The sequence below is a fragment of the Pseudophryne corroboree genome, chromosome 3 (assembly GCF_028390025.1).
Source record: "Pseudophryne corroboree isolate aPseCor3 chromosome 3, aPseCor3.hap2, whole genome shotgun sequence".
In the NCBI taxonomy this organism is placed as follows: domain Eukaryota; kingdom Metazoa; phylum Chordata; class Amphibia; order Anura; family Myobatrachidae; genus Pseudophryne; species Pseudophryne corroboree.
The window spans coordinates 31,103,122-31,129,037 of record NC_086446.1 but is presented as its reverse complement, the minus strand read 5'-3'; the positions used below and the strand labels follow the sequence as shown (position 1 = coordinate 31,129,037).

Below are 25,916 nucleotides of genomic sequence, written 5' to 3'. Positions count from 1 at the left end.
GTGATGTCACCCCCTGCGGGGCAGACACCTGAGTGGATGGATTTATGGAAGGAATTACGTGCAAGTGTCGACTCCTTACATAAAAAAATTTGACGACATGCCAAATGCGGGACAGCCGGCTTCTCAGCTCGTGCCTGCCCAGACACTTCAAAGGCCATCAGGGGCTCTAAAGCGCCCGCTACCTCAGATGGCAGACACAGATGTCGACACGGATACTGATACCAGTGTCGACGACGAAGAGTCAAATTTAATGTGCACTAGGGCCATTCGTTGCATCATTGAGGCAATGAAAGAGGTATTACACATTTCTGATATAAACCCAGGTACCACAAAAAAGGGTATTATGTTTAGGGAGAAAAAACTACCAACAGTTTTTCCCCCATCTGAAGAATTAAATGAAGTGTGTGAAGAAGCGTGGGCTTCACCCGATAAAAAATTGGTAATTTCTAAAAAGTTACTAATGGCGTACCCTTTCCCGCCAGAGGATAGGTCACGTTGGGAAACACCCCCTAGGGTGGATAAAGCGCTCACACGCTTATCAAAGAAGGTGGCACTACCGTCTCCGGATACGGCCGCCCTAAAGGAGCCTGCTGATAGAAATCAGGAGGCTATCCTGAAGTCTGTGTATACACACACAGGCATTATACTGAGACCAGCTATTGCTTCAGCATGGATGTGCAGTGCTGCAGCTGCGTGGTCAGATTCCCTGTCGGAAAATATTGACACCCTAGACAGGGACACTATTCTCCTAACCATAGAGCATATAAAAGACTCAGTGTTATACATGAGAGATGTACAGAGGGAGATCTGCCAGCTGGCATCTAAAATAAGTGCATTGTCCATTTCTGCTAGGAGAGGCTTATGGACTCGGCAGTGGACAGGGGATGCAGATTCGAAAAGGCACATGGAAGTTTTGCCTTATAAGGGTGAGGAGTTATTCGGGGATGGTCTCTCAGACCTTGTTTCCACAGCAACAGCTGGGAAGTCAGCATTTTTGCCCCATGTTCCCTCACAGCCTAAGAAAGCACCGTATTATCAGGTACAGTCCTTTCGACCCCAGAAAAACAGGCGGGGAAAGGGCGGGTCCTTTCTGTCCAGAGGCAGAGGTAGGGGAAAAAGGCTGCAACAAACAGCAGGTTCCCAGGAACAAAAGTCCTCCCCTGCTTCTTCCAAGTCCGCCGCATGACGGTGGGGCTCCACAGGCGGAGCCAGGTACGGTGGGGGGCCGCCTCAAAAATTTCAGCGATCAGTGGCTCGCTCACAGGTGGATCCCTGGATCCTTCAAGTAGTATCTCAGGGGTACAAGCTGGAATTCGAGGCTTCTCCCCCCCGCCGTTTCCTCAAATCTGCCTTGCCGACAACTCCCTCAGGCAGGGAGGCTGTGCTAGAGGCAATTCAGAAGCTGTATTCCCAGCAGGTGATAGTCAAGGTGCCCCTACTTCAACAGGGACGGGGTTACTATTCCACACTGTTTGTGGTACCGAAACCGGACGGTTCGGTGAGACCCATTTTAAATTTGAAATCCTTGAACACATACATAAAAAAATTCAAGTTCAAGATGGAATCGCTCAGGGCGGTTATTGCAAGCCTGGACGAGGGGGATTACATGGTATCCCTGGACATCAAGGATGCTTACCTGCATGTCCCCATTTACCTTCCTCACCAGGAGTACCTCAGATTTGTGGTACAGGATTGCCATTACCAATTCCAGACGCTGCCGTTTGGACTGTCCACCGCACCAAGGGTGTTTACAAAGGTAATGGCAGAAATGATGTTACTCCTTCGAAAAAAGGGAGTTTTAATTATCCCGTACTTGGATGATCTCCTTATAAAGGCGAGGTCCAAGGAGCAGTTGTTGGTCGGGGTAGCACTATCTCAGGAAGTGCTACAACAGCACGGATGGATTCTAAACATTCCAAAGTCACAGCTGGTTCCTACCACACGCCTACTGTTCGTGGGGATGGTTCTGGACACAGAACAGAAAAAAGTGTTTCTCCCGCAGGAGAAAGCCAAGGAGCTGTCATCTCTAGTCAGAGACCTCCTGAAACCAAAACAGGTATCGGTGCATCACTGCACACGAGTCCTGGGAAAAATGGTAGCTTCCTACGAAGCAATTCCATTCGGCAGGTTCCATGCAAGAACCTTTCAGTGGGACCTCTTGGACAAGTGGTCGGGATCGCATCTTCAGATGCATCGGCTGATAACTCTGTCTCCAAGGACCAGGGTATCCCTACTGTGGTGGCTGCAGAGTGCTCATCTTCAAGAGGGCAGATTCGGCATACAGGACTGGGTCCTGGTGACCACGGATGCCAGCCTTCGAGGCTGGGGGGCAGTCACACAGGGAAGAAATTTCCAAGGACTTTGGTCAAGTCAGGAGTCGTCCCTACACATAAATATTCTGGAACTGAGGGCCATTTACAATGCCCTAAGTCAGGCAAGGCCCCTGCTTCAAAACCAGCCGGTACTGATCCAATCAGACAACATCACGGCAGTCGCCCATGTAAACCGACAGGGCGGCACAAGAAGCAGGATGGCAATGGCAGAAGCCACAAGGATTCTCCGATGGGCGGAAAATCACGTCTTAGCACTGTCAGCAGTGTTCATTCCGGGAGTGGACAACTGGGAAGCAGACTTCCTCAGCAGACACGACCTCCACCCGGGAGAGTGGGGACTTCATCCAGAAGTCTTCCAACTGATTGTAAACCATTGGGAAAGGCCACAGGTGGACATGATGGCGTCTCGCCTCAACAAAAAGTTACAAAAATATTGCGCCAGGTCAAGGGACCCTCAGGCGATAGCTGTGGACGCTCTAGTGACACCGTGGGTGTACCAGTTGGTTTATGTGTTCCCTCCTCTGCCTCTCATACCAAAGGTACTGAGAATAATAAGAAGACGAGGAGTACGAACGATACTCGTGGTTCCGGATTGGCCAAGAAGAGCTTGGTACCCAGAACTTCAAGAAATGCTATCAGAGGACCCATGGCCTCTACCGCTCAGACAGGATCTGCTACAGCAGGGGCCCTGTCTGTTCCAAGACTTACCGCGGCTGCGTTTGACGGCATGGCGGTTGAATACCGGATCCTAAAGGAAAAGGGCATTCCGGAGGAAGTCATTCCTACGCTGATAAAAGCCAGGAAAGAAGAACCGCAAACCATTATCACCGTATTTGGCGAAAATATGTTGCGTGGTGTGAGGCTAGGAAGGCCCCAACAGAGAAATTTCAGCTGGGTCGATTTCTGCACTTCCTACAGTCAGGAGTGACTATGGGCCTAAAATTGGGTTCCATTAAGGTCCAGATTTCGGCTCTGTCGATTTTCTTCCAGAAAGAACTGGCTTCACTACCTGAGGTTCAGACATTTGTAAAGGGAGTGCTGCATATTCAGCCCCCGTTTGTGCCTCCAGTGGCACCTTGGGATCTCAACGTGGTGTTGAGTTTCCTAAAATCACATTGGTTTGAGCCACTTAAAACCGTGGATCTGAAATATCTCACATGGAAAGTGGTCATGTTATTGGCCTTGGCTTCGGCCAGGCGTGTATCAGAATTGGCGGCTTTGTCATGTAAAAGCCCTTATCTGATTTTCCATATGGATAGGGCAGAATTGAGGACTCGTCCCCAGTTTCTCCCTAAGGTGGTATCAGCTTTTCACTTGAACCAACCTATTGTAGTTCCTGTGGCTACTAGGGACTTGGAAGATTCCAAGTTACTGGACGTAGTCAGGGCCTTGAAAATTTATGTTTCCAGGACGGCTGGAGTCAGGAAAACTGACTCGCTGTTTATCCTGTATGCACCCAACAAGCTGGGTGCTCCTGCTTCTAAGCAGACTCTTGCTCGCTGGATTTGTAGCACAATTCAGCTGGCGCATTCTGCAGCTGGACTGCCGCAGCCTAAATCAGTAAAAGCCCATTCCACGAGGAAAGTGGGCTCATCTTGGGCGGCTGCCCGAGGGGTCTCGGCTTTACAACTTTGCCGAGCTGCTACTTGGCCAGGGGCAAATACGTTTGATAAATTCTACAAATTTGATACCCTGGCTGAGGAGGACCTTAAGTACTCTCATTCGGTGCTGCAGAGTCATCCGCACTCTCCCGCCCGTTTGGGAGCTTTGGTATAATCCCCATGGTCCTTACGGAGTTCCCAGCATCCACTAGGACGTCAGAGAAAATAAGATTTTACTCACCGGTAAATCTATTTCTCGTAGTCCGTAGTGGATGCTGGGCGCCCATCCCAAGTGCGGATTGACTGCAATACTTGTATATAGTTATTGCCTAACTAAAGGGTTATTGTTGTGAGCCATCTGTTGAGAGGCTCAAGTTATAGTTCATACTGTTAACTGGGTATAGTATCACGAGTTGTACGGTGTGATTGGTGTGGCTGGTATGAGTCTTACCCGGGATTCAAAATCCTTCCTTATAGTGTCAGCTCTTCCGGGCACAGTATCCTAACTGAGGCTTGGAGGAGGGTTATAGTGGGAGGAGCCAGTGCACACCAGGTAGTCTAAAAGCTTTCTTTTTGTTGTGCCCAGTCTCCTGCGGAGCCGCTATTCCCCATGGTCTTTACGGAGTTCCCAGCATCCACTACAGACTACGAGAAATAGATTTACCAGTGAGTAAAATCTTATTTATTATATTTCTTTCCAGACACCTAAGGAACCAGAGTCTTTTCACTAAATGTCATAGGAGGTGAAAGCCTTCACTTATAGGTCACTGAGGATGGACAAGGAGAGGAGTGACACGACGGAGAAGATATTACATCTCACCCTGGAGATCATCTACCTGCTGACTGGAGAGGTGAGAGGATCTGGGAGTGTCACAGTGACATTACTTATATCTATAGTAATAATGCAGGGACATGACTGGGGAGGTGAAGGGATTTGGGAGCGTCACAGTGACATCACTTATATCTATAGTAATAATACAGGTACATGACTGGGGAGGTGAGAGGTCTGGGAGTGTCACAGTGACATCACTTATATCTATAGTAATTATACAGGGACATGACTGGGGAGGTGAGGGAATCTGGCAAGGTCACAGTAACATCACTTATAGCTACAGTAATAATACAGGGACGTGACTGGGGAGGTAAGGGGATCTGGGAGTGTCACAGTGACGTCACTTATACAGTATCTATAGTAATAATACAGGGACATGACAGGGGAGGGGATCTGGGAGTGTCACAGTGACATCACACACACACACACACACACACACACATACATACATACACTGTAGAATGGACCGGCACTCTTCCTGGCTTGCTTCTATACCCCGGTGCCTTCTGAGTCTACTTAAATCCTCGAGTGCCGCTGTCTATTTTATATATATATATATATATATATATATATATATATATATATATATATATATATGCGTAATAACACAGGGATGTGACTGGGGAGGGGATCTCGGAGCGCCACAGTGATATCACTTATATCTATAGTAATAATACAGGGACGTGACTGGGGAGGTGAGGGGGATCTGGGAGCGTCACAGTGACATCACTTATATCTCTAGTAATAATACCCGGACATGACTGGGGAGGTGAGGGAGTCTGGGACAGAGGATCCAACCCTTGTGATTCTGGTGTGTGTAGTGCACCTCCCATGACTCCAGATACATATAAGAAGCATTCCATAACAATCTTGTATATTTACAAGTATCTGGCAATTTTATACAATATATGGCTGCTCCGTTGAGTTCATTTATAGATATAAATATTGTACAACTTAACACCTCCACAGCTCCATCTGTTTTTAGTGGGAGGTTGTTTTGTGTCCTAGGTTTTAATCAGGCTGTCCTCTAGTTGGGACTGCAATCTCCAAAGCAGTTGATTCATCCATGGGTGCCGTTCAAAGGCCGAGCATACATAAATGTCAGCTCACTGAAGATGGCAGGAGCAGCAATAGAGTTAAATGCTAATATTTCAACTTTCTAATTTCACCAGGTATGTCATCAACAAAATTGATAAATTATTTTTTCCGGATGTGCCCAAAAACTAGCCAGAAACCTCCAGCTGTAGGAGCTATGGGGTGATCGATACGGGGGCATGGTCAGAGACAGCTATTAAGCCTACACCAGAGCTATGATAACACTGTGAATTAGGAAAATGTGTATTTTTTTGGAAATGGGATGTATTCAGTAGGCGCATGAGAAGACTGTAGATACTTCATCTTCATTTGTGGTATCAAATGAATAGAAGGTGCCAGATGGTTCATTTAGAGAATTCAGTAGGTTGAGCAGGGTGAGAGCATACCATTTCAGTTTGGATCTTATCAATCTCGCCCTTGAAGTAGGAAGCAAGTTCTTGTGCACTGATAGTAGCTGGTGGGTTGGGTGAGGGAGTGTTAAGAAGTGATTTAAATGTATTAAAAAATACCTTGGGGTTAGTGGCTTGAGCAGAGATGAATGATTGGAAATATGTTTGTTTGGCAGTGTCTAGGGCATTGTGGTAGATGGTCTTATCCGTGAGAAAGTCGCTAGTACTTAGAGATTTACAACACAAATGCTCTACTTTTACCTAAGAGTCTTTGTAGGTGTCTTGTTAATATAGAATACCACGGTTCACATTTAAGCCTACATGGATTGCGATGGGTAGCCGTTGCAAGGTTTGTTAAGGTGTGATACAGCAACCTCGTGAGAACTGATTGCAGAAATTGGTGAGAACAGTTGTTGCAGAGAGTTGGAAAGTTCTTGAAAATGAATAGTGTTAATATTTCTTTGGGTTTGAGGAGACTTGGTTTACGTCCGTGTCATTGAGTTTGAAGTAATGGAGGAGAGCTTTCAATTGATAAGGTTGTGATCTAAGAGAGGGAAAGGAGTGAGAGTGAATTCAGAAACTGAGCATAGGCAACGGCCCTCCTGGCGCATAACGGAGTCACTCCATTGGGTGAGGCTGAGAGAGGAGGTTGGAGAGAGTAGTTTGGAGGCATGAAGAGATTGTGGACTGTCAATATAGATATTGAAGTCATCCGTGATGATGTCAGAGAATAACAATTGAGGAGACCAGACAGAAAGAGCTTCCAGAAATTGTTTTGCACTGATAGTGGATAGATAGCTGCAACACGCAGAGAGAAAGGTAAACATCTTGATAGAATGTACTTCATGATGTGAATGCGAGTGATGGAACCTGTGGTAGAACAGTGTATGTAAAAGATTGAGCTAGCTCAGTACAGGTTACTGTTCCCAATCGTATTCCACGTAGATGGTAAAGTATGAAAAAGTTTCAAATGAAATGTAAAAGAAACAAAATGTATTTTCCTGTTTAGGTGATATGTCAACGGCTATCAAAAGCAGGAGGGAGAAATTAATATAGTTTTGTAAATGGTTTTTATGGTGACAGGTTGTGGATGTTACAGTCAAAGTATAAAAGTAAGTAAAAAGCTCATGAGATGTGAGTTGCAGGAAAGAGTGAAGGATGTAATAGTTTTGGAGAAAATACCATAGGGTGATATGAAAAAAAGCAATTTGTGCTACATAGTGTGTTTGAATTAAGTTTAAAGTTATTTTGATTTTGTGCAAATTTAAGTTAGAGTTTTAAAAGTTTCAAATATCTTTTTCTTGATTTTGTTCAACTGTTTTTTCAGCTGTTCATTTTCAACTGCTTAGAAGTATGAATGCTTTGAGTATTTGAAGTCACAGTGACCAGCAGGTTACTTTAGCTTCCTGTGTGTGGAGCACAGACTGGGCATTTGTAAGGTCATCTTCCTAGTTAGAAATTCTTTGTTCTGCCTCGGAGAGGTGCTGTGACTGTTGATTAAGTTGTGTCATGGCAGATTCCAGAAAATCTTTCAGCTTCTTGTCCTGCAAATATGATCAAATGTCAGATATTTCCTGAACTCCAAGCAAGGAGAGAGCAGGTGTATTGACAATGGCGCTGTCACTCAGTCCAGTCATTGGTTAGCTAGGTGCCTCTACAGGAGGAGTTTGTTTCTATTTCGCTCCACTGGTCTGGCTGCGACTGGGGCCCCTGGTCTGCTTAGCCACGTTTTCTCCATAGCCTATTTGATAAAGGAGAGCAGTAGTGGGAGCACTGCAGCTGCAAGGGGACAGATTGATCCAATGATGTTCAACAGGGTCTCATGGTAGCAATAAGGAGAGTGGAGTATCTGATGAGACTGACAATCCAGTCAGTTTGTGGAGGAAGACTGGTGATGCTGTAGACAACCAGCCAATGAGCCCAAATGTGCAGGTGAGACAGAGGAGGGTGCTGATAGGGTTGGGTGAGGAGATGAGCGGTTCAGCTATTGCCCTGCAGCAAAGAGGTTGCCCTGAAATCACAAGGCAGTGTTCCAGGGCTCACAAGACATGCAGGGAGCTGGAGCACAAGGATGCATTTGCCTGGTGCTATTGCCACGAGCGCCTAGATGTTGCAGGTGACCCGCAGCTGGACCTCTCCAGTGGCAGATGAAATGGATGCGAAGGGAGTAGGTAGATTACATAAGATGTGGCCAATGTGATCGGACCGCCCACCGGAAGTCCAAGAATTGTCTTTAGAAAGACATATGCATTGATCAATAAACATCTACTTGCTTCAAGACGCCTGCATCCTGTGACCACCAGAATTTAGCAAAATGTTATTACTTTAATCAGCTGTTCTGGATTGATTCCAGTGTCTTCAATCTCAATTACTCTGCCAGCTACTCAGTGCAGCCTGGTACATAGTGATGGACAACTGGGAATTAGCCAACAACACGAAGGAGGTGTTGCAGCAGCGTGTCCACACAAACCCATAATTAGGCGGTTACATGTGATGGTGGGAGGAGCCTTTGTAGATTGACCTTATTGGTGTAGGAGCCTGGTGGTAGCAGCAAGTTACCCGCCCACAGTGCATTGGGTGGAGTCAGCAAAAGTCGGTTAACGATGGCTAGATGGAATCCCTAGGGGTAGTGGAGTAGGCGAGCCTATTCAGGTTAGTCAGGGATGAGAAACCACCCTCTATTCTATCAGTGTCTAAAATCTGTGATCCTATGGTGGAGTGAGATCATCCGGTCAAATCCAGTGTATAGGAAATGGTTCCATGTGGTAGTATCTGTAAAATAGTCCTTTCTTGTATATTGCCCAATTAATATTTAAACAAATTTAAATATATAGTTTTTCATTTAAGTTTTTATTGGTAACTCTTTTAATACACAGAAGACATCTGGTGACCATGTCCTTTCCCCCATCCGACCCTGTGTGTCAGGAGGACTGAGCAGGACCCAGAGACCCATCACAGTGCTTCCACCTGATTCACTAATGCATGAGATACACAATGACCAGAAGATCCTGGAACTCACCAACAAGATCATTCAGCTGCTGACTGGAGAGGTGACTGCTGGGAATGGGACATTATACAGTAACACCAGGGAATGTGTCTGGGTGATGACTATATCATTGTGTGTCAGGTTCCTATAAGGTGTGAGGATGTCACTGTCTATTTTTCCATGGAAGAGTGGGAGTATATAGAGGAACACAGGGGTCTGTACAAGGAGGTGATGATAGAGAATTACCAGCCCCTCACATCACTGGGTAAGAGAAGACTGCCATTTATTGTACAGGGGAGAGCAGGTATGGGGCCCCCTATATATACACACATCATCTGATGATCACATATATACAATGTACTCAGTCACTGTGTGTCTCCTACAGATGGACCCAGTAACAGAGATACCCCAGAGAGATGTCCCCGTCCTCTGTATTCCCAGGATTGTACAGAGGAGAATCACAGGATCCCACAGGAGGATCAGGTAGGTGGGATTTAGGGTCTCATCAATATATCAAAGTGACTGTCACTACATGATTTTATATACTGTTGGTCGGTGTAATTTCAATTAATATTAGATATCACTAACGTGTTATATTATTGTTTTGTGGAATAATTAGGTTGAGGCTCTCACTGATAGGAAGGTAGAAGACATAGAGGGAGAAGAAGAGACCTATGTGGCTGATAATAAGGCAGAAGATATAGAGGGAGAAGAAGAGACTTATGTGATTGATATGAAGGCAGAAGATACAGTGGGAGAAGAAGAGACGTATGTGACTGATATGAAGGCAGAAGATACAGAGGGAGAAGAAGAGATGTATGTCACTGATATGAAGGCAGAAGATATAGAGGGAGAAGAAGAGACTTATGTGACTGATATGAAGGCAGAAGATACAGAGGGAGAAGAAGAGATGTATGTCACTGATATGAAGGCAGAAGATATAGAGGGAGAAGAAGAGACTTATGTCACTGATATGAAGGCAGAAGATACAGAGGGGGAAGAAGAGATATATGTTATGGGTGAACAGCAGTTTAAGGAGGAGGAAGTCCCTACAGATATCAGCACAGGTGAGTGTGATCCACAAATCTTGGTGTTTCTTGTTTTCCCTTTTATTACTTTTGAAATACAAATGTTATATTCTATTAGTGAGTCCTTGATCTTAGAAAATAAATAAGAAGTTACAAAGCAAAGGACACTAAACTAACTTATTCCTTTGATGAAGTTGCCTGAGACCCATAACAAGAAACGCATTGGGTTTGTATCATACACACTGTATCCATGAACCATTCCATTGCCCAGGACCAGTGAACCAAGTGGAACGTTTGTGGCTTCATCTTCTAGGATTTAATGAAGCTAGATTATTATTTCAGGAAAGAACATATGGTCCCCTATCGATACATAAAAGTCAGGAATGACCATCCAGCTGTACTGTACTATATCTCAAGGGATAGTTGGGTGTTCGTGGAATATGCCTACAGAGTATATGGTCCTTGGGCAGTCTACTACATTATTCTATGTGCATTTAGTTCTGATATATTTGTATATGTTTATATATATATCACAAAATGTAGTTGTCATGTACGGGACAAGCCAAGTCCACCACCGTTTTGTAAAGGAAACTTCTACTTTATATTTCCCTTCAACTCCAAATTTAGAGCCTGATTAAAAAATGTTTTTTTATGAAAACCTATGAGAAAGAGCTATAATTGGTCAACCTATATTGAAAACTCCAAATATACACCGCTACAGTGTCACGTATGGAACGTTTTTACTCATTTTCATGGAATGGCCCTATTGCGGAAGGACTTCCGGTTAAGACTGCGAGACCAAAGAGCCTGTTGCGTTGGTCCTTCCAGGTTTGTGGGTAAACCAGATTGTTTCCAGGGGCTATTCCAATGGTTTCCATGGGGGTCACAAAAGGGACAGGCAGTTTGGACCATGCAGTCATCCCAGCCCCAAGCCTGCCATTAAGTAGACAGTATGATGGGGCCCAAACACATCTGGGTTGGGTATGAAATGCCGGCGGCTAGGATGCTGATGGTCCATAACTCTCCTCTCTGCAAATTCTAACTATAAATGGACAAACCACTGACTTGAGGATATAGGTGTGTTCCTAACTAGGCAATAAGATCAACTTTTCTGTGCAAATTAACTAACTTTCGGGTAGGATCTTATCAAAGGAAATCTCAACTTTTATTTCTTGGACAGGAGGGCAAACACAATCAAGATGAACTTGCTACTTGGGTTTCTTTAGGTTTTTCAGGACCTCCTGGTACATGTCCCCTCTAAAACACTCTGCTACCTTCAACATAACACTAGGCCAATTTGTATGGTCTGGAAGGAGGCCCTGTGTAAAAATCTGGGTCTTTAAACTTATGAAGGAAGGTGGTTTGTGTGTTATTGATGTGCTTTACCTCTCAGTTCATCTCTCGCAAGGAGTTCTTTGACATCCCAACCCAGCATCTCGAGTTTGGGTAAAGATTGAATCTGAATTGGTGCTACTAGTTTCCATTTCTTCCTTCATCTAGATCTCACAGACCATCAGAAGTCCTGTTTTGAAAAAAAATTCCTCAATAGTTGTTTTCTTCAGTATTTGGGATGGAGCTGCGTGACACTTTTTACTCCTCTCCATCCCTCTGGATTGTCCTCTATCTGGGACAAATCAGACCTTCCTCCTGAACAAGACCGTAATGCGAATCAGACTTTGCTCAAATGCGGCCATCTATTTCTTACAGATATTGTGCCACTCCAGAAATTCTCCTCTTTATCCAATGTTAAAGATAAATATCATCTTCTTTTGCACTGTCAATATCAGTATTTCCTAATTCACAGGTTCTCAAACTCGGTCCTCAGGACCCCACACGGTTCATGTTTTGCAGGTCACCTGTAGATTTTTAAAATGTGACAGTTGGTGATACACAGTTCACCTGCTGGGTGACATGGAAAACGTGAACTGTGTGGGGTCCTGAGGACCGAGTTTGAGAACCACTGTCCTAATTTGCCAAATGTTATCATTCAGTTACAAATTCCAGAATCCCACAGTTGCAGGAGACTCTTGAGTTGCTGTGTTCGCTATTCTCCCCTGCAAACCGTTTTGTTTTTTTCTACGAAGCAAGCATTGGATTGGGAATGTAATACAGGGAAGACCCCTGACCTGGACACTTCATTGTGTCTCCAGCACATTCAATCTGTATCAGAAAAAATTTCCTGAAAATGTATGTGGATTGGTATTTGGTTCTGCACCGTATCCACAAAATATTTCCTTCCTCCTCTCAATTCTGCTGGAGAGAATGCTATAGGAAGACCTCTGTCCCGTATAGTTTGGTGGTGTCTAAAAAGAACTTCCCTATGTAAAGACAAACATTGGGACATTCCCCTTATCACTGGATTTCAAGTTCCTAGCTCAGTCTCCCTTCTGCCAAGTCCCATCAATGATGTCCCAGAGCACACCCAGAAACTTATATGGCCATGTGTTAACTTCTGCAAAGAAGCGGAGAGTGCTATGTTGGAATCATGGATCTCCTCCCTCTCATTTTAAAGAAACTACTTGGTTCAATTACACAATGGAACATATTACCAGTCTATGTCAAAGTAAAGCAGAAAACTTTTGTCTTCATTTGGTCACCTTGGTTAAGCCATCATCGTGGCTCTTCTCCGTGTCCTTTAGACTATGTGTGTCCTCTCCTGTCCCAAGGTCCAATTGAAGCATAGGATGAGTCTCTGTTCAGGTTACCTGCCGATAGCTCATCGTTTCTCCGGCAGGGTCCACAGGTTAGCCACAGGATAACAATGGGATATGATGATGCAACAGTGGATTTGCACCAATCGGTCAAAGCTTTTCCAGGCCTCCCAGCATGCAACAGGCCCGTCCATATCTCCCCGCTTCCTGGCTCAGGCATATCAGTTTTTTGTTTGGTGCGGCAGGGGCCGAACCATGGTCAGAGGGCTGCTGGTTTTTAGCAACCCTAAGCTTTCTTATTTTATTTTTATAGTCTTACTATTTTTTCTTGAGTGATTTTTCTAAACAGCATCTTTATATGCACCTTAGAAAGAGTCGCTCCAACAACTCTCCGCCGGGTCGCCACAATGCTTACCCACGAGTACAGTGCTGTTTCCGTGGGAGTCTGTGTCGGATATGCTAGCAGGTCCAGCAGACGTTACCAGGCTGTGGCCGGAGCACGGGGAAAGGGTAAGGCATCGGTTCCGCTTAGTAGGGAAATATGGACACAGCCGCACTGTTTTGGGAGGAGACTACCAAACAGTCGCTGACGCGTTTGCCACCCCGGGTGCACCAGCGCTAGGCCTTGGGGATCAGAGGCTGCAGGTATAGTATGAGACTGCGATCCCTAGGGTTGATGTCAGCAGTGGGGAGTCGGATGCTCTCCTGGTTGCCCCTCCCCACCCGGTTCATGACCAGTTTCCTCTGAGTCTCCCGCCATGAACTGTTTCCCGCTTCCGTCTCAGATGCTGTACACGAGGCAGCTCTGTGACTGGTGCGTCTGTGTTCACTATTAGTTCATGGAGCGGCAGTGTATACTAGTGGCATCTGGGTCCACTCAGCGTTCGCTAATGTATTGATCTGTCCTGGAAGCGGTACGGGTAATACAGCACTAAGTATCTACCTACTCTTTTGAGTACGAATCGTTAGATAAGTGCCTATTGCATATGAGTCTGTATACATTTACTGTTGTTTCTTTCGCAATGCGTCTGAATACGTTAGATCTGTTTAAACATGATGCAGTAATATGTTCTCCTACATACTTAAAATGTAGTTGTAGTTGATAATGTGCTCATATTGCTTATTATACTAATGTATTACATGTGACTGCTAGTGTGATTGCTGACTTTACTATATTTCTGTCAGTTTTGTTTATTCCGATCCTCAATGCTGATGCATGGGTAGGGTCGGTTTGTATGTTACTTTAAGAAGCTTAAAGTGATTACAGTCATAAATTGTGTAGTACACTGTGAAAGTGTTGATTATTTATCATGTCTAAGAGCAGCAAAGGTGAGGAAGGTACACTCACAGCAACACTAACACTCATATCATGTTTGTCTTGCAAAGCTGTGTTATCCTTTCAGGATCTGGTTCAGGATGGTTTGTGTGCAAATTGTTTTAGCTTTCACCAGGGGTTATTGAAAAATACAAGGCAGATTCAGGTGCAGATGGATCCACCTTGGGCTATGTTTGCACAGACTTTATCCAGTATAGCTGAATGGATAATTCCTTCAACTCCTGTACCAGGGATAGGTTACACTATTAACCCTTACATGCAGTTCCCCACCTATGGTGTATCACTTCCAGCAGCAGCCTCTCAAAAGAAACAAGCTGTTAAGTAAATCTTCACCCTCACAAGCTACACATGATTCAGATGAGGATTCATCGGAAGATGAAAGCTCAATTAATTCTACTTCGGCATACGAAGAGGAGGAGGAAGGTCTCAGCTCAGTGGATATAGCTGAGTTAATTAAAGCTATGAAATCCATTCTATCCTTTGAGGATTCAGCAGAGCCTGTGTTAAAAACCAAGGCACCTTTAATTAAACATCCCAAAACAGTTAAGACTGAGTTTCCAGGGTCAGATCAGCTGACGGAAATCATGGAAGAGGCTTGGGCTACGCCCAATAAGAAGTTTAGAATTCCTAAGAAATGGAATTACAATTATCATCTTCCAGCTGTGGATTGTTTAAAAAGAGAGGTGGCGGGGCGTGGCCTGGATGCTGTAGAGAGAGGACCTACTTCTGCTGAGCTCCTCCAATAGCCGGCACAAAAACCCTATTTCCAAAGGTGAAATTTCTCCTGAACTCCCCAAAACACCTATCCTACGGCTGGGGATCGCATGCTGGTTAAGGGGGTCCAATTTGGAGGCCGCTGTGACTCTCTCCCGCCCGCGGCCTACTCTGCAGTTAAGAACCGGGGCCTCGAGTTTGGTGCTTGCCCGACTCCGGGCTCCAGACTCACGCGACGGCCCGGACGAAGTACGGGAAGACGGGCCTCCCCACCTACACTTACTACCGTTCTGCGACTCCTATGATCTAGGCTCCAGCCGGACCTACAGCGGGACCGCTGCTGAGCCCCACAGCCGACACGGAACTCTCCGGGTGCCTGCCTGACGCGCCCGTCTGCTGCCGGCGGCCATCTTGCGGACCGGAGGTAAGAGGAGCACAACATATCCCGTTCATATCCCATTGACCCTGCTTACCTCCCGTCTCGCCTCCTCCCCGTCCAGAGTGTCCTGACCTCGGGGACCCGCGCACCAGAGGGACACTGCTTTGTCCGGGGACCCGCCGCGTGACCCCCCACACTTGACCCCGTCCCCCCCCTTCCGGGCACCGCTGACCTCTCCAGCCACACAGTTACACCGGGACCTGCACGTCCAGCGGCCCTGAGAGACCCCGGGCGACACGACAGCGGCAGTAACCTAGTGGAGTGTCCGTCGGCGGACGACACCCACGAAAAGTGGACACTCTCCAGCTGCCCTCCCCCCCTAAGCACCCCAGTCTGTGAGGACTCACAGACAGCATCTCAGCTCTCCCTCACACCTCAACATTGGAGGGGCTGAAATTATTAACCCTTGAAGCCTGCACCTACTTCAAAGAAGGGTCGGAGGAGGGGCCATAGTGGCTGCGGGCGGCGAACACCAAACCCCGCACCCAACACACGGACCAATCCAGACCCCACGAGATCGGAGGCCAGAGAACACCCAGTACCCCTGCCGCACCGCCCTCGGGACGGAACGCGATCCCATACTCCTTTGGATTAACAGACCTGATTGGCATCTCACCCAGCTCAGATCTGTCCCTACAATCATACCCTCCGGCTCAATGACCTCAGTGTCCTCCACAATGTGAGCGCTCCCCAACCTGTCTGCCGCCACTCATGCTTGTCTGAATAACACGTAAAATCCATCAATGTGACTGAGTCCCCCTGTTTCACTACTATCAGCTGATTGGACTCTCCCCTGAAACACGTCTCTCTGCGATCTCTAGGTGCACTCCTACTGAAGAGAAATGGCTCCTACAAAAAAAAAGGAGACAATACCCCCGAAAGTCTCCTACCCCTCACGAAAATCCCTCCAAATCTCCCCTCTACAAAATGCTTCATCTCCCTCTGCCACACTGGACCCCCTGGGATCTAGTGTCCTGTCCACGGCTCTCTCAGTATCGGGAGTAGACTGCAAATCGGATGCCCCCCTAACCATGAGATCCCTGTGCCAGATTCTGTCCGCCTTCAAATCTGAACTTTCTAAAGATCTGACCTCTGCCATCCGCGAGGTCAAAACTGAGCTAGTAGCCTTGGGAGACAGGACGGACCACTTGGAACGCAAGATGGAGGAATTGGTCACCTCTCACAATGACCTACTCTCATACCACGATCGCCAACAACAAGACCTGGATCAATTCAAATCCAAATTAGCGGATATGGAGGACAGATCAAGGCGGAACAACATCAAAATCCGAGGCATCCCAGACTCAGTTACCAACCCTGAACTGGAAGCCTACGCCACTGCCCTATTCAAGAAACTCCTCCCAAAGGCGGACGCCTCGGAACTCCTGATTGACCACATCCACCGACTCCCTAGACCCCGATCCGTCTCGTCTGACCTCCCAAAAGACACCCTCCTTCGAGTCCATTTCTTCCCGGTTAAGGAACGCATTATGAGGGCCGCTAGAGAATCCAAAAACTCAGATACTCTAGGGGGACTCCAGATATTCCAAGACTTCTCAGCCGCTACCATTGCAAAGAGACGTGCTTTTACCCCTATCACCCTCCTTTGAGATCCCACGACATCCACTACCGATGGGGATTCCCAGTTAAACTCGTACGATGACTCGACCTACATAATTTCCTCCCTAGATGCGGGTGTGAAACTGTTGCTGGACTGGGACATTTCCATCTCGAAGCCGTCTACATCGTCACGGGCTGCCAACGTCAGCCATGATTGGTCGAACACCTGAGTCACTGGATTGCCGAGCTGGGTCCTTTCAAAATCCACCCACCGAAACCTCCGGTCCTCGGAGGTTGTAGACCTCTTTCCCCCTGATAGAGGGAGTTGAAAATATTTTTTTTATGCTCCTTCCTACAAATGTCATGATATGCCTTATTATAAGTTTGTTTCATAGGTCTACAAGTTACAGGGTTACTCCCTCACATGTTGTTCAACTGTTGTTATATTTCAAGGGGCGACATTATGCCCAGTTACAGACACCTACTAATTACCTGCTCTTACCCTAGGGTGCACCTATTTTCTAAGTCTAGAAGCCCACACTAGATGTTCGCGCCCTAAGGTAACTCTCTCAGAAGCTATTATTGAGTAGCAGTGCAGGTTCATCCAGCCCGCCTCCACCTTTTTTCTGTACTACTGCAAACCCCCAAATTTTTTCCCCTTCCCCTGCAGTAGTCATGCAGGTCCAATATACCGGACCTTTTCTTTTTGTTGTTTACCTTCTCCTCTCCCGTTTTAAACCTGACCCATACCTTTCCCACAAAGCCCTCCTTTTCCACGAGCTCCAGACTTGACCCATGTTCCTGGCTTCCACTGCCTATTAGTACTCGGTACAGTTACGCTTCAATAGATCACCATAGACCCCCCTTTCTCATGCCTAACATAGGTTACCAATGATGAACCTTGTATCTCTCAATGTTAAAGGACTGAACTCACCCAACAAGCGTAGGCTGGCCCTTTCCTTCTTCCACCAGCAAAAAGCTGATGTCGTAGCACTACAAGAAACCCACTTCTCCTCTGGTAATCCCCCCCTCTTTAAGAATAGCCATTTCCCAGTGGGGTACTATGCCAATGGCCCTTCCAAAAGAAACGGTGTAGCCATCCTCTTTAACAAAAATGTCTCCTTTACCGTACACTCCCAACTTTCAGACAAAAATGGCCGGTATATTATCCTCACTGGCCTCCTCGATGACAAACCGGTTACCTTGGTATCCCTGTACGCACCTAACTCTAACCAGGTCCCCTTTCTGCGAAAACTATTCCTCACTATACGGAACGCACTAAAGGGTTCTCTGGTAGTTTTGGGTGACTATAACCTTGTTTTGGACCCTAAAATGGACAAGTCCCGCCAATCCCCCCAACCCGCTCCATCCACCTCCTCTGGCCCTTCCCTAGCCTTCCGCAACTTGCTTGCAGAATTCGATTTATACGATGTCTGGAGGACACAAAACCCCTCAGGTCGAGAATACACATTTCATTCCCTTGTCCATAATTCCTACTCCAGAATAGACCTGATTTTATGTGATAAATGGTCTCTCCAGAGAACTAAAAATGTAGATATCTTACCAATCACATGGTCGGACCACGCCCCAGTTCTCTGGAAATGGAACCTTCAGGGTACCTATAACCCTCTCCGGCAATGGCGCCTATATCCCTACCTTCTAAATAACCCTATGTCAAAAAAAATAATCTCTGACTCTATTGACTCCTATTTAGCCACTAATTCCCCCCAAGATACCTCTCCTATCAATCACTGGTGTGCTTTTAAAGCCGTTACCCGGGGAGCCGCCATTCAGGCCGGCGCCACTCTCAAAAAACAAGCCCAACAAAAGCAAAAGACTCTGGAGGATGACCTGCTAGACCTTGAGACTAAGAATAGGGCCCACCCCTCCAAAACACTTAAAAACGAGATCTCTATTGTCCGAGGTCAGCTACAAAAGCTGCTCCTTGCTCGCACCCAAGCGGCTTTGAATAGAATGCGCCACAAATTTTACCTACTAGGCAATAATGCCGGCAAAATGCTAGCACGCAAACTTCGTGTTCAACAAGCCAGAAATAGAATTAAATGTATCTATTCTCCCACCAAACAAAAGATCTTGAACCCCAAAGATATAACGAACCAATTCGCAAGCTATTACGCCAAATTATATAATTTAGCAACTGATCCTTCCACCCCACAACCCACCCCTCCGTCTATTTCTTCCTTTCTAGATGACCTTTCCCTCCCTACTCTTACACAGGACCAGCTCTCTTCTCTGAATGCCCCATGGTCGGCGGACGAAATCTCTGCAGCTATTAAGTCCACACCCAGGAATAAAGCCCCCGGCCCAGACGGCTTTGTCTCTGACTTCTATACTACTTTCCGTGTCGTCCTTTCTCCCCTCCTGACTACGCTATACAACACAATCTCAGATCAAGGCTCCCTTCCCCCAGAACTCTTAGAAGCGCGTATTGTTACTATTCCTAAATCCGGAAAAGACCCCGCCTTTGTACATAACTACCGACCAATAGCGCTACTAAATTGCGATATCAAACTATATGCCAAAATGATTGCAACACGCATTAACAAATTCCTCCCCTCACTGATACACCCGGACCAGACTGGCTTCGTCCCTGGGAGACAAGCGTCTGACAATACACGTCGGGTCTTCAACCTGATAGACTCTCTATCTGGAGACCAGGGCCTTCTCTTGCTATCGTTAGACGCAGAGAAGGCCTTTGACAGATTAAACTGGACGTACATGCGCCAAACCCTCCTTAGATTCGGATTCAGAGATCGTATCCTATCCTCTATCTTAGCACTATACAGCTCCCCTACGGCCCGGGTGTACAGCGGAGGCTTCCTATCCGACCCTTTCCCTATCACAAATGGCACCAGACAAGGCTGTCCCCTATCCCCTCTAATCTTTGTCCTATCAATCGAACCCCTGGCAGCTAAAATAAGAGACAATCCCAACATACCGGCGATTCAGTTTGGTACATCCCTTCACAAACTGAGCCTCTTCGCAGACGATGTCCTCCTCTTTATCTCTAACCCTACTACAACTCTTCCAGTCTTACATTCTGTCCTAGATGCCTACAGTCTCGCATCTTATTATAAATTAAATACTACTAAAACAGACGCCCTTCCCCTCAATTTATCTCATTCCACCCCAGCACTCCAAGCCTCCTTTCCATATAACTGGCGAATTCACACGATAAAATACCTGGGTATCAACATTCCTACCTCCACTGCAGATGCCTTCCCTGTCAATCTAGCCCCCTTGATAAAGTCATTAGAAGCACTTACGAAAGCCTGGTCATCCTACGAGGTCTCCTGGCTAGGACGGATGGCGGCATTTAAAATGTCCCTATTACCTAAACTAATGTACCTCTTCCGCACAATACCATACCCCTTCCCAAAGAAAGCCATCCAAACCTGTTCCTCTATCATGTCTAAGTATATCTGGTCTTCAAAACCACCCTCAATGGCTCTCTCAAGAATGATCTTACCAAGAGCGCTTGGAGGTCTCAATATACCCAATATTCCCCTATACCAGGAAGCCTCTCTCCTAGCCCCCATCAAACACTATTTCACAACCCGATTGCACAATGGTTGGATGGAGCTGGAACAAATTCGATCAAACCCAATCCCTCTAGCTGACCTTTTCCGCATCCCAAAGTCGCTTCGGCCTACCCAACCGTCCCTCCTTCCCTCCACGCAAGCTGCTCTACAAGCCTGGGACTCCCTATCAGCCTCCCTAATATCTCCCATTTCCCATATTCCCCAGATATCCATCACTACATTAGCACTGATGATACCACATCTCAATCTATCCAAATGGAAACGCGCAGGAGTGTTATTCCTAGGCGATCTACTCGATGGACTCTCTCTAAAACCCTTTTCAACTCTCCAGTCACAATACCCACTTCCAGCTACAGAACTCTTCCACTATATGCAAGTAGCACATTGGTGGAGGACGATCCCTCCTACCTACTCAAAGCTCCACACACCCTCACACACTCTTTTTTCTCGTCTCTCCCTTCCAGAATCCAAAGGCGATATCACATACTGGTATAAACTTCGGATAACTCCTACCTCCCCTTCCAAATCAAATGCCCAAAAGAAATGGGAACAGGACCTGGACAAAACCCTATCCCCCAACGACTGGCGCCAAGTTTTCTTAACCTCGTACTCCATGTCCCACCACACTGAAATGCATATAAAACTAGTGAACAGATTATACCAAACCCCAGACCGAATTCATAAATTCTGGCCCTCTCACAGCAATAATTGCTGGAGACTATGCGGCTCGGTAGGACATATCTTCCATATATTCTGGTCGTGCCCAAAGATCACTAAATATTGGTTAGATGTTTTTGAGCTAATAAACAAAGTTCTGTCCACCCACCTAGCGCCAGACCCAACTCTAGCATTACTACAAGTCGTCCCCCCATCAATAACCCCACATGCCAGATATGTCCTGGGCCACATCCTGATAGCCGCCCGCGCAAACCTAGCCCAAATGTGGAAACAATCCACTCCCCCTACCCTGCTAAGAGTTATACATAAGATAAACCACCATTTCCTTATGGAAACGGAATCTGCCTCCTCCTCTCTCAACTACTCTTCCCTCAAAGCGCGATGGTTAGCGTGGCAAAGCTATATCTCCTCGATTGAAGGGTCTCAATATTCCCATAATCCCACCTCACCCCCACTTAGCCCAGCCGAGCAAACCGACAATGTCTGAACTAAAACATATCGCCTTTTATTGCACCCCCCAATATCTAGGCAGTTACTCCTCCTCCTTCCTGTTAAGAGATGACCCCAACTAGGTTTTCCCCCATTACCACCTTCTAACGCGTACCTATAAATTCTGCCCAACAGGATTAGGCCACTATTACCTCACCGCAATGTATAGATTTTCTATGTGTCTCATCTTTTCTGATGTATTATGTTTTCTAGGCTCCGATGTACTACCCCTCCAATTCTAGTCTGGACCCCTATTCTACCCCCCCCCCCTCCCCCATTCCTCTGTATCCCTATCGTACCTACCCTTACATTGTATTGTATCGTTGTATCACCCCCCTTTTTTTTCTTCTTTCTGTACCCCATAAAAATGTTTATCTTTCTCAATAAAAACTATTGATTTAAAAAAAAAAAGAGAGGTGGCTCCTAAAGTAGATACGCATGTAATTCGATTAGTGCAAAAATCTACATTACCTTTGCCTTCAACATAATTAAATGATGTCACAGATAGGAGAGTGGATGGTTTTTTTAAAAAACATTTTTTCCTTGTCTGGGGTAGTCATAAGGCCAGCCATGGCTTCAGCTTGGATGGCAAAGGCAGTGGCCACCTGGGCTGATGCATTGGAGGGGGATTTTTCAGTAGCTTCTATAGAGCAAAATTCCCATATAGCACATATTAAACAATGTTCTTGGAAGAAGCAGCATTGTATATGGGTACTATTGCCTCCAGGGCATCAGCTTCAATAATAGCAGCTCACAGTGCAGTTTGGCTATGTACATGGAAAGCTGATTCAGAATCTAAGAAGGTTTTGGTATCTTTGCCTTTTTCTGGATATATTCTTTTTGATAAAGAATCGACAGATATTCTGGAGTCAGAAGCAGTCTCCAAGATGGTCAAGTTTCCTTCCACATACAATTTAATCTCTATATTAATCACACACTCCTTTTGGCGTCTCAAAATAAAATCCAGCACAGTCTCACAAGTTATTAAAATAAATATGTAACCCTTCCTCTTTCACCCTCCTGTATATACATAGATATGTATCGCAGCTTAAAATGTCAGTTAATGAGTTATCAGTTGTACCTTTTTATGCATTTTAAATGTATCCATATCATGGCACCATGGGAACATTTAACCGTAATATGTATTGGAAAATAACATTTCCATATTTATTTATTTTACCAGCAGATGGATATAAAAGAAGAAATATACTGGCGGAAGGTATCATTTTATCTCAATATGACGATATAGAAGGTTATGACGTCACCAGAGTTTCACAAGGAGAAAACTTTATTGGCTCAATTAAACATCAAGATCCTCACAGTGCTGATCTCATTTATCATGAGGAATATTCTTCTGGTTCCTGTGAAATAAGTCCGTCTATTACAGGTCCTAGAGTAGATACAATATTTCCTTCTTCTCTAGGTGCCGAATGTTTTACACAGGACTCAGATTTCATTATCCATCAGCCAGATAAGACGGGGGAGAAACCATTTTCATGTGCTGAGTGCGGGAAATGTTTTACATACAAATCAGTTTTTGATCGACACGAGAGAACTCACACGGGTGAGAAGCCCTTTTCGTGTTCTGAGTGTGGAAAATGTTTTACGTACAAAGCGGCTCTTGTTACCCATCAGAGAACTCACACAGGGGAGAAACCGTTTTCATGCTCCGAGTGTGGGAAATGTTTTATTCAGAAATCGTATCTCGTTACGCACGAGAGACTTCACACAGGTGAGAAACCGTTTACGTGCACAGAGTGTGGGAAATGTTTTACACGGAAATCACATCTTGTTACACACGAGCGACTTCACACAGGTGAAAAGCCGTTTTCATGCACAGAGTGTACAAAATGTTTTTCAGACAGGTCCCATCTTATTAGACATGAGAGACTTCACACAGGGGAGAGGCCGTTTACATGCACTGAGTGTGGGAAATGTTTTACCAATAAATCAAATCTTGTTGCACACGAAAGACTGCACACAGGGGAAAAACCATATTCATGCGCTGAGTGTGGGAAATATTTTACGAATAAATCACATCTCGTTAGACATAGGAGACTTCACACAGGGGAGAAACCATTTCCATGTTCAGACTGTGTGAATTGACAGATGTCAGGTTTTATAATTAAATTGTTCACACTCATTTACACAAGTAAATTGTGGGTGTGTAAAATCAAAATATGGTTATATAGTCTTCTATACCCCTGCTGGATGCAGGGCAGATTATCTGAACAAATCATGGTATAAAGTTATATATTAGGGAATGTGGTCCGTGAAAGGGGATTGTCCTTGGCTCTGTGTCTGTAATGTTCTATGGTTACTCTGTAAGTAGGGTAAACTTCAAACGCAAAATAACTTTATCGCCAACTTGAGGTATACAGTGATAACGTCATATCATGGAAACAGGTTTGGGTTTGGTGCACTGCCTTTGATAAGAGCAGGACAGACGTTCAAGATGAGCAGCACTAGGACCGTCCTCCCTAGAGCCCTGACCTGGCACCAAGTGACTTCCATCTCTTTGGACCAGTGAAGAAGCATCTGGGTGGAAGGCAACTCGCAACCGACTGTGAAGTTCAGTGAGCCATCATGACCTGGCTTCAGGAGCTTGACATTGATTTCTTCTATGGTGGGATAGATGCCTTGGTGTACCGTTTCAGTAAATGCTTACACAGGTGGGAAATGTATCTGTACCAAGGCCATACTATTGATTATATCCATATGTACGAGTAGAATAAATTTATTGTGATGTTGTTACCTTATTTATTGAACCACCATCGTATATATTTATATATATTATATATATATATATGTGTGTAGGGTGAAGTTTTTAGGTGTTTCTAAGTTATTAAAGTCCATTATTGATTACCCATATTGCCGTCTATATCAATCCTCCCTTTGATGCGGTTGGCATCATAAATTAAGCTCCTCCCCTAAACTTTTCTGCATCTAAAGGAGAGTATGGCAAACGAACCACAAAGATAAAAGGAAGATAAGGATCCTGGCACGTGACATACGGTTCCCAACATATCCGGAATGCCGAAACCGGCATCCCGAATAGGGTCACAAGCCCAGCGCCGGAATCCCAATGCCAGGATCCCGAACGATTGTGTACCGGGCCGCAGGACAGGTAAGCCGCAGGTAGGTGTGGTTGGGGGGGGGGGGGGGGGGATTAGGTTCAGGCTGCAGGCTGGGGGAGTTAGGATTAGGCTGCAGGCAGGAAGGAGGGTTTAGGTTTAAGCACCCACTCGAGAGGGCTAGTCTTAAACTGTGGAAGGGGGGGAGGGGGGGTTCGAGGGCCATTGGGGGAAGATGAGTATACTTACTTTCCCCTGTGATTCTGAACTTGAGGATGCCACGGTTCCCTTTGATGGTCCCAAAAGGATGTTCCTGTTTTGCTTCAGTACACCGAATGGACTGCATGGTTTATTCCGAGAACACCAGGAAAGTCCCACAAGATTGTGACAGCAGGGGCGAGAGGATGGACTTAGGTTAACATACAACAGGGTTTATTGTGAGCCGGGTGAGTTTGCATTTGGTACAAAATGGATCCCTGTGACTTGTAAATACTTCAGATGGAACTCAATTTAGATATAAGGATAGATAAAGATATACATGTGTGTTCCCTTTGGGACACTTATAACACAGTATATCGGATAAAGTTATAATGTTAAAAGATATGCTTCGCTAAGGTTATGGTTAGGCACCACTGGGGGGTTAGGCACTAGGGGAATGGTTAGGGATAGGGGGAAGAATTCTCGCTGGAATTCTGCTGCTGGGACATTGCTGCCAGGTGGCTTGAGCCACCACTGCCACCAGGAGAAAGTAAGACTCCACTAGACCACCGGGGATGATTTGTGCAGTCTCTGCACAGCCCAGGACTTACTCACCCACTGCATTGACTGGGGCTGGAGCTGACGTCAGAAATTCACAAAACGGTGGGTCCCTCCTGCGTTTTTCTGGACGCTCCCTAGAAAAGGTCAGTTGCCACCCACAAACGCCTTCTTCCTGTCAATCTCCTTGCGATCGCCGGTGTGTTTGGATTTTTCGCACCAGCCCGTCGCTGTCTGGCGCTCCCCGTTGCTGGGGTCCGTTGCGCCTGTGCATTGCAGTGCGTATGCATGCGCAGTTCAGACCTGATTGCAGCCTGTGAGAAAATGCACAGCAGCGATCGGGTCTGAATCGGCCCCATTGTCTTAACAAATATTACTTTTAGTGTCTGTGA

The 25,916-nt window shown here is 45.9% G+C and overlaps 1 protein-coding gene across 1 annotated transcript in view; it reads left to right on the top strand.

Annotated features, from left to right (window-relative positions):
- The window catches only part of LOC135054605 (zinc finger protein 271-like), a 93,925-nt gene extending 69,360 nt beyond the window's left edge, over positions 1 to 24,565 (top strand). The window contains exon 8 of the mRNA XM_063957792.1: positions 23,171 to 24,565. Within this exon, the coding sequence (XP_063813862.1) occupies positions 23,171 to 23,800 (630 nt within the window). The 3' untranslated portion in view covers positions 23,801 to 24,565. The remainder of the gene's footprint in view (positions 1 to 23,170) is intronic.
- The last annotated feature ends 1,351 nt before the right edge of the window (positions 24,566 to 25,916 follow it).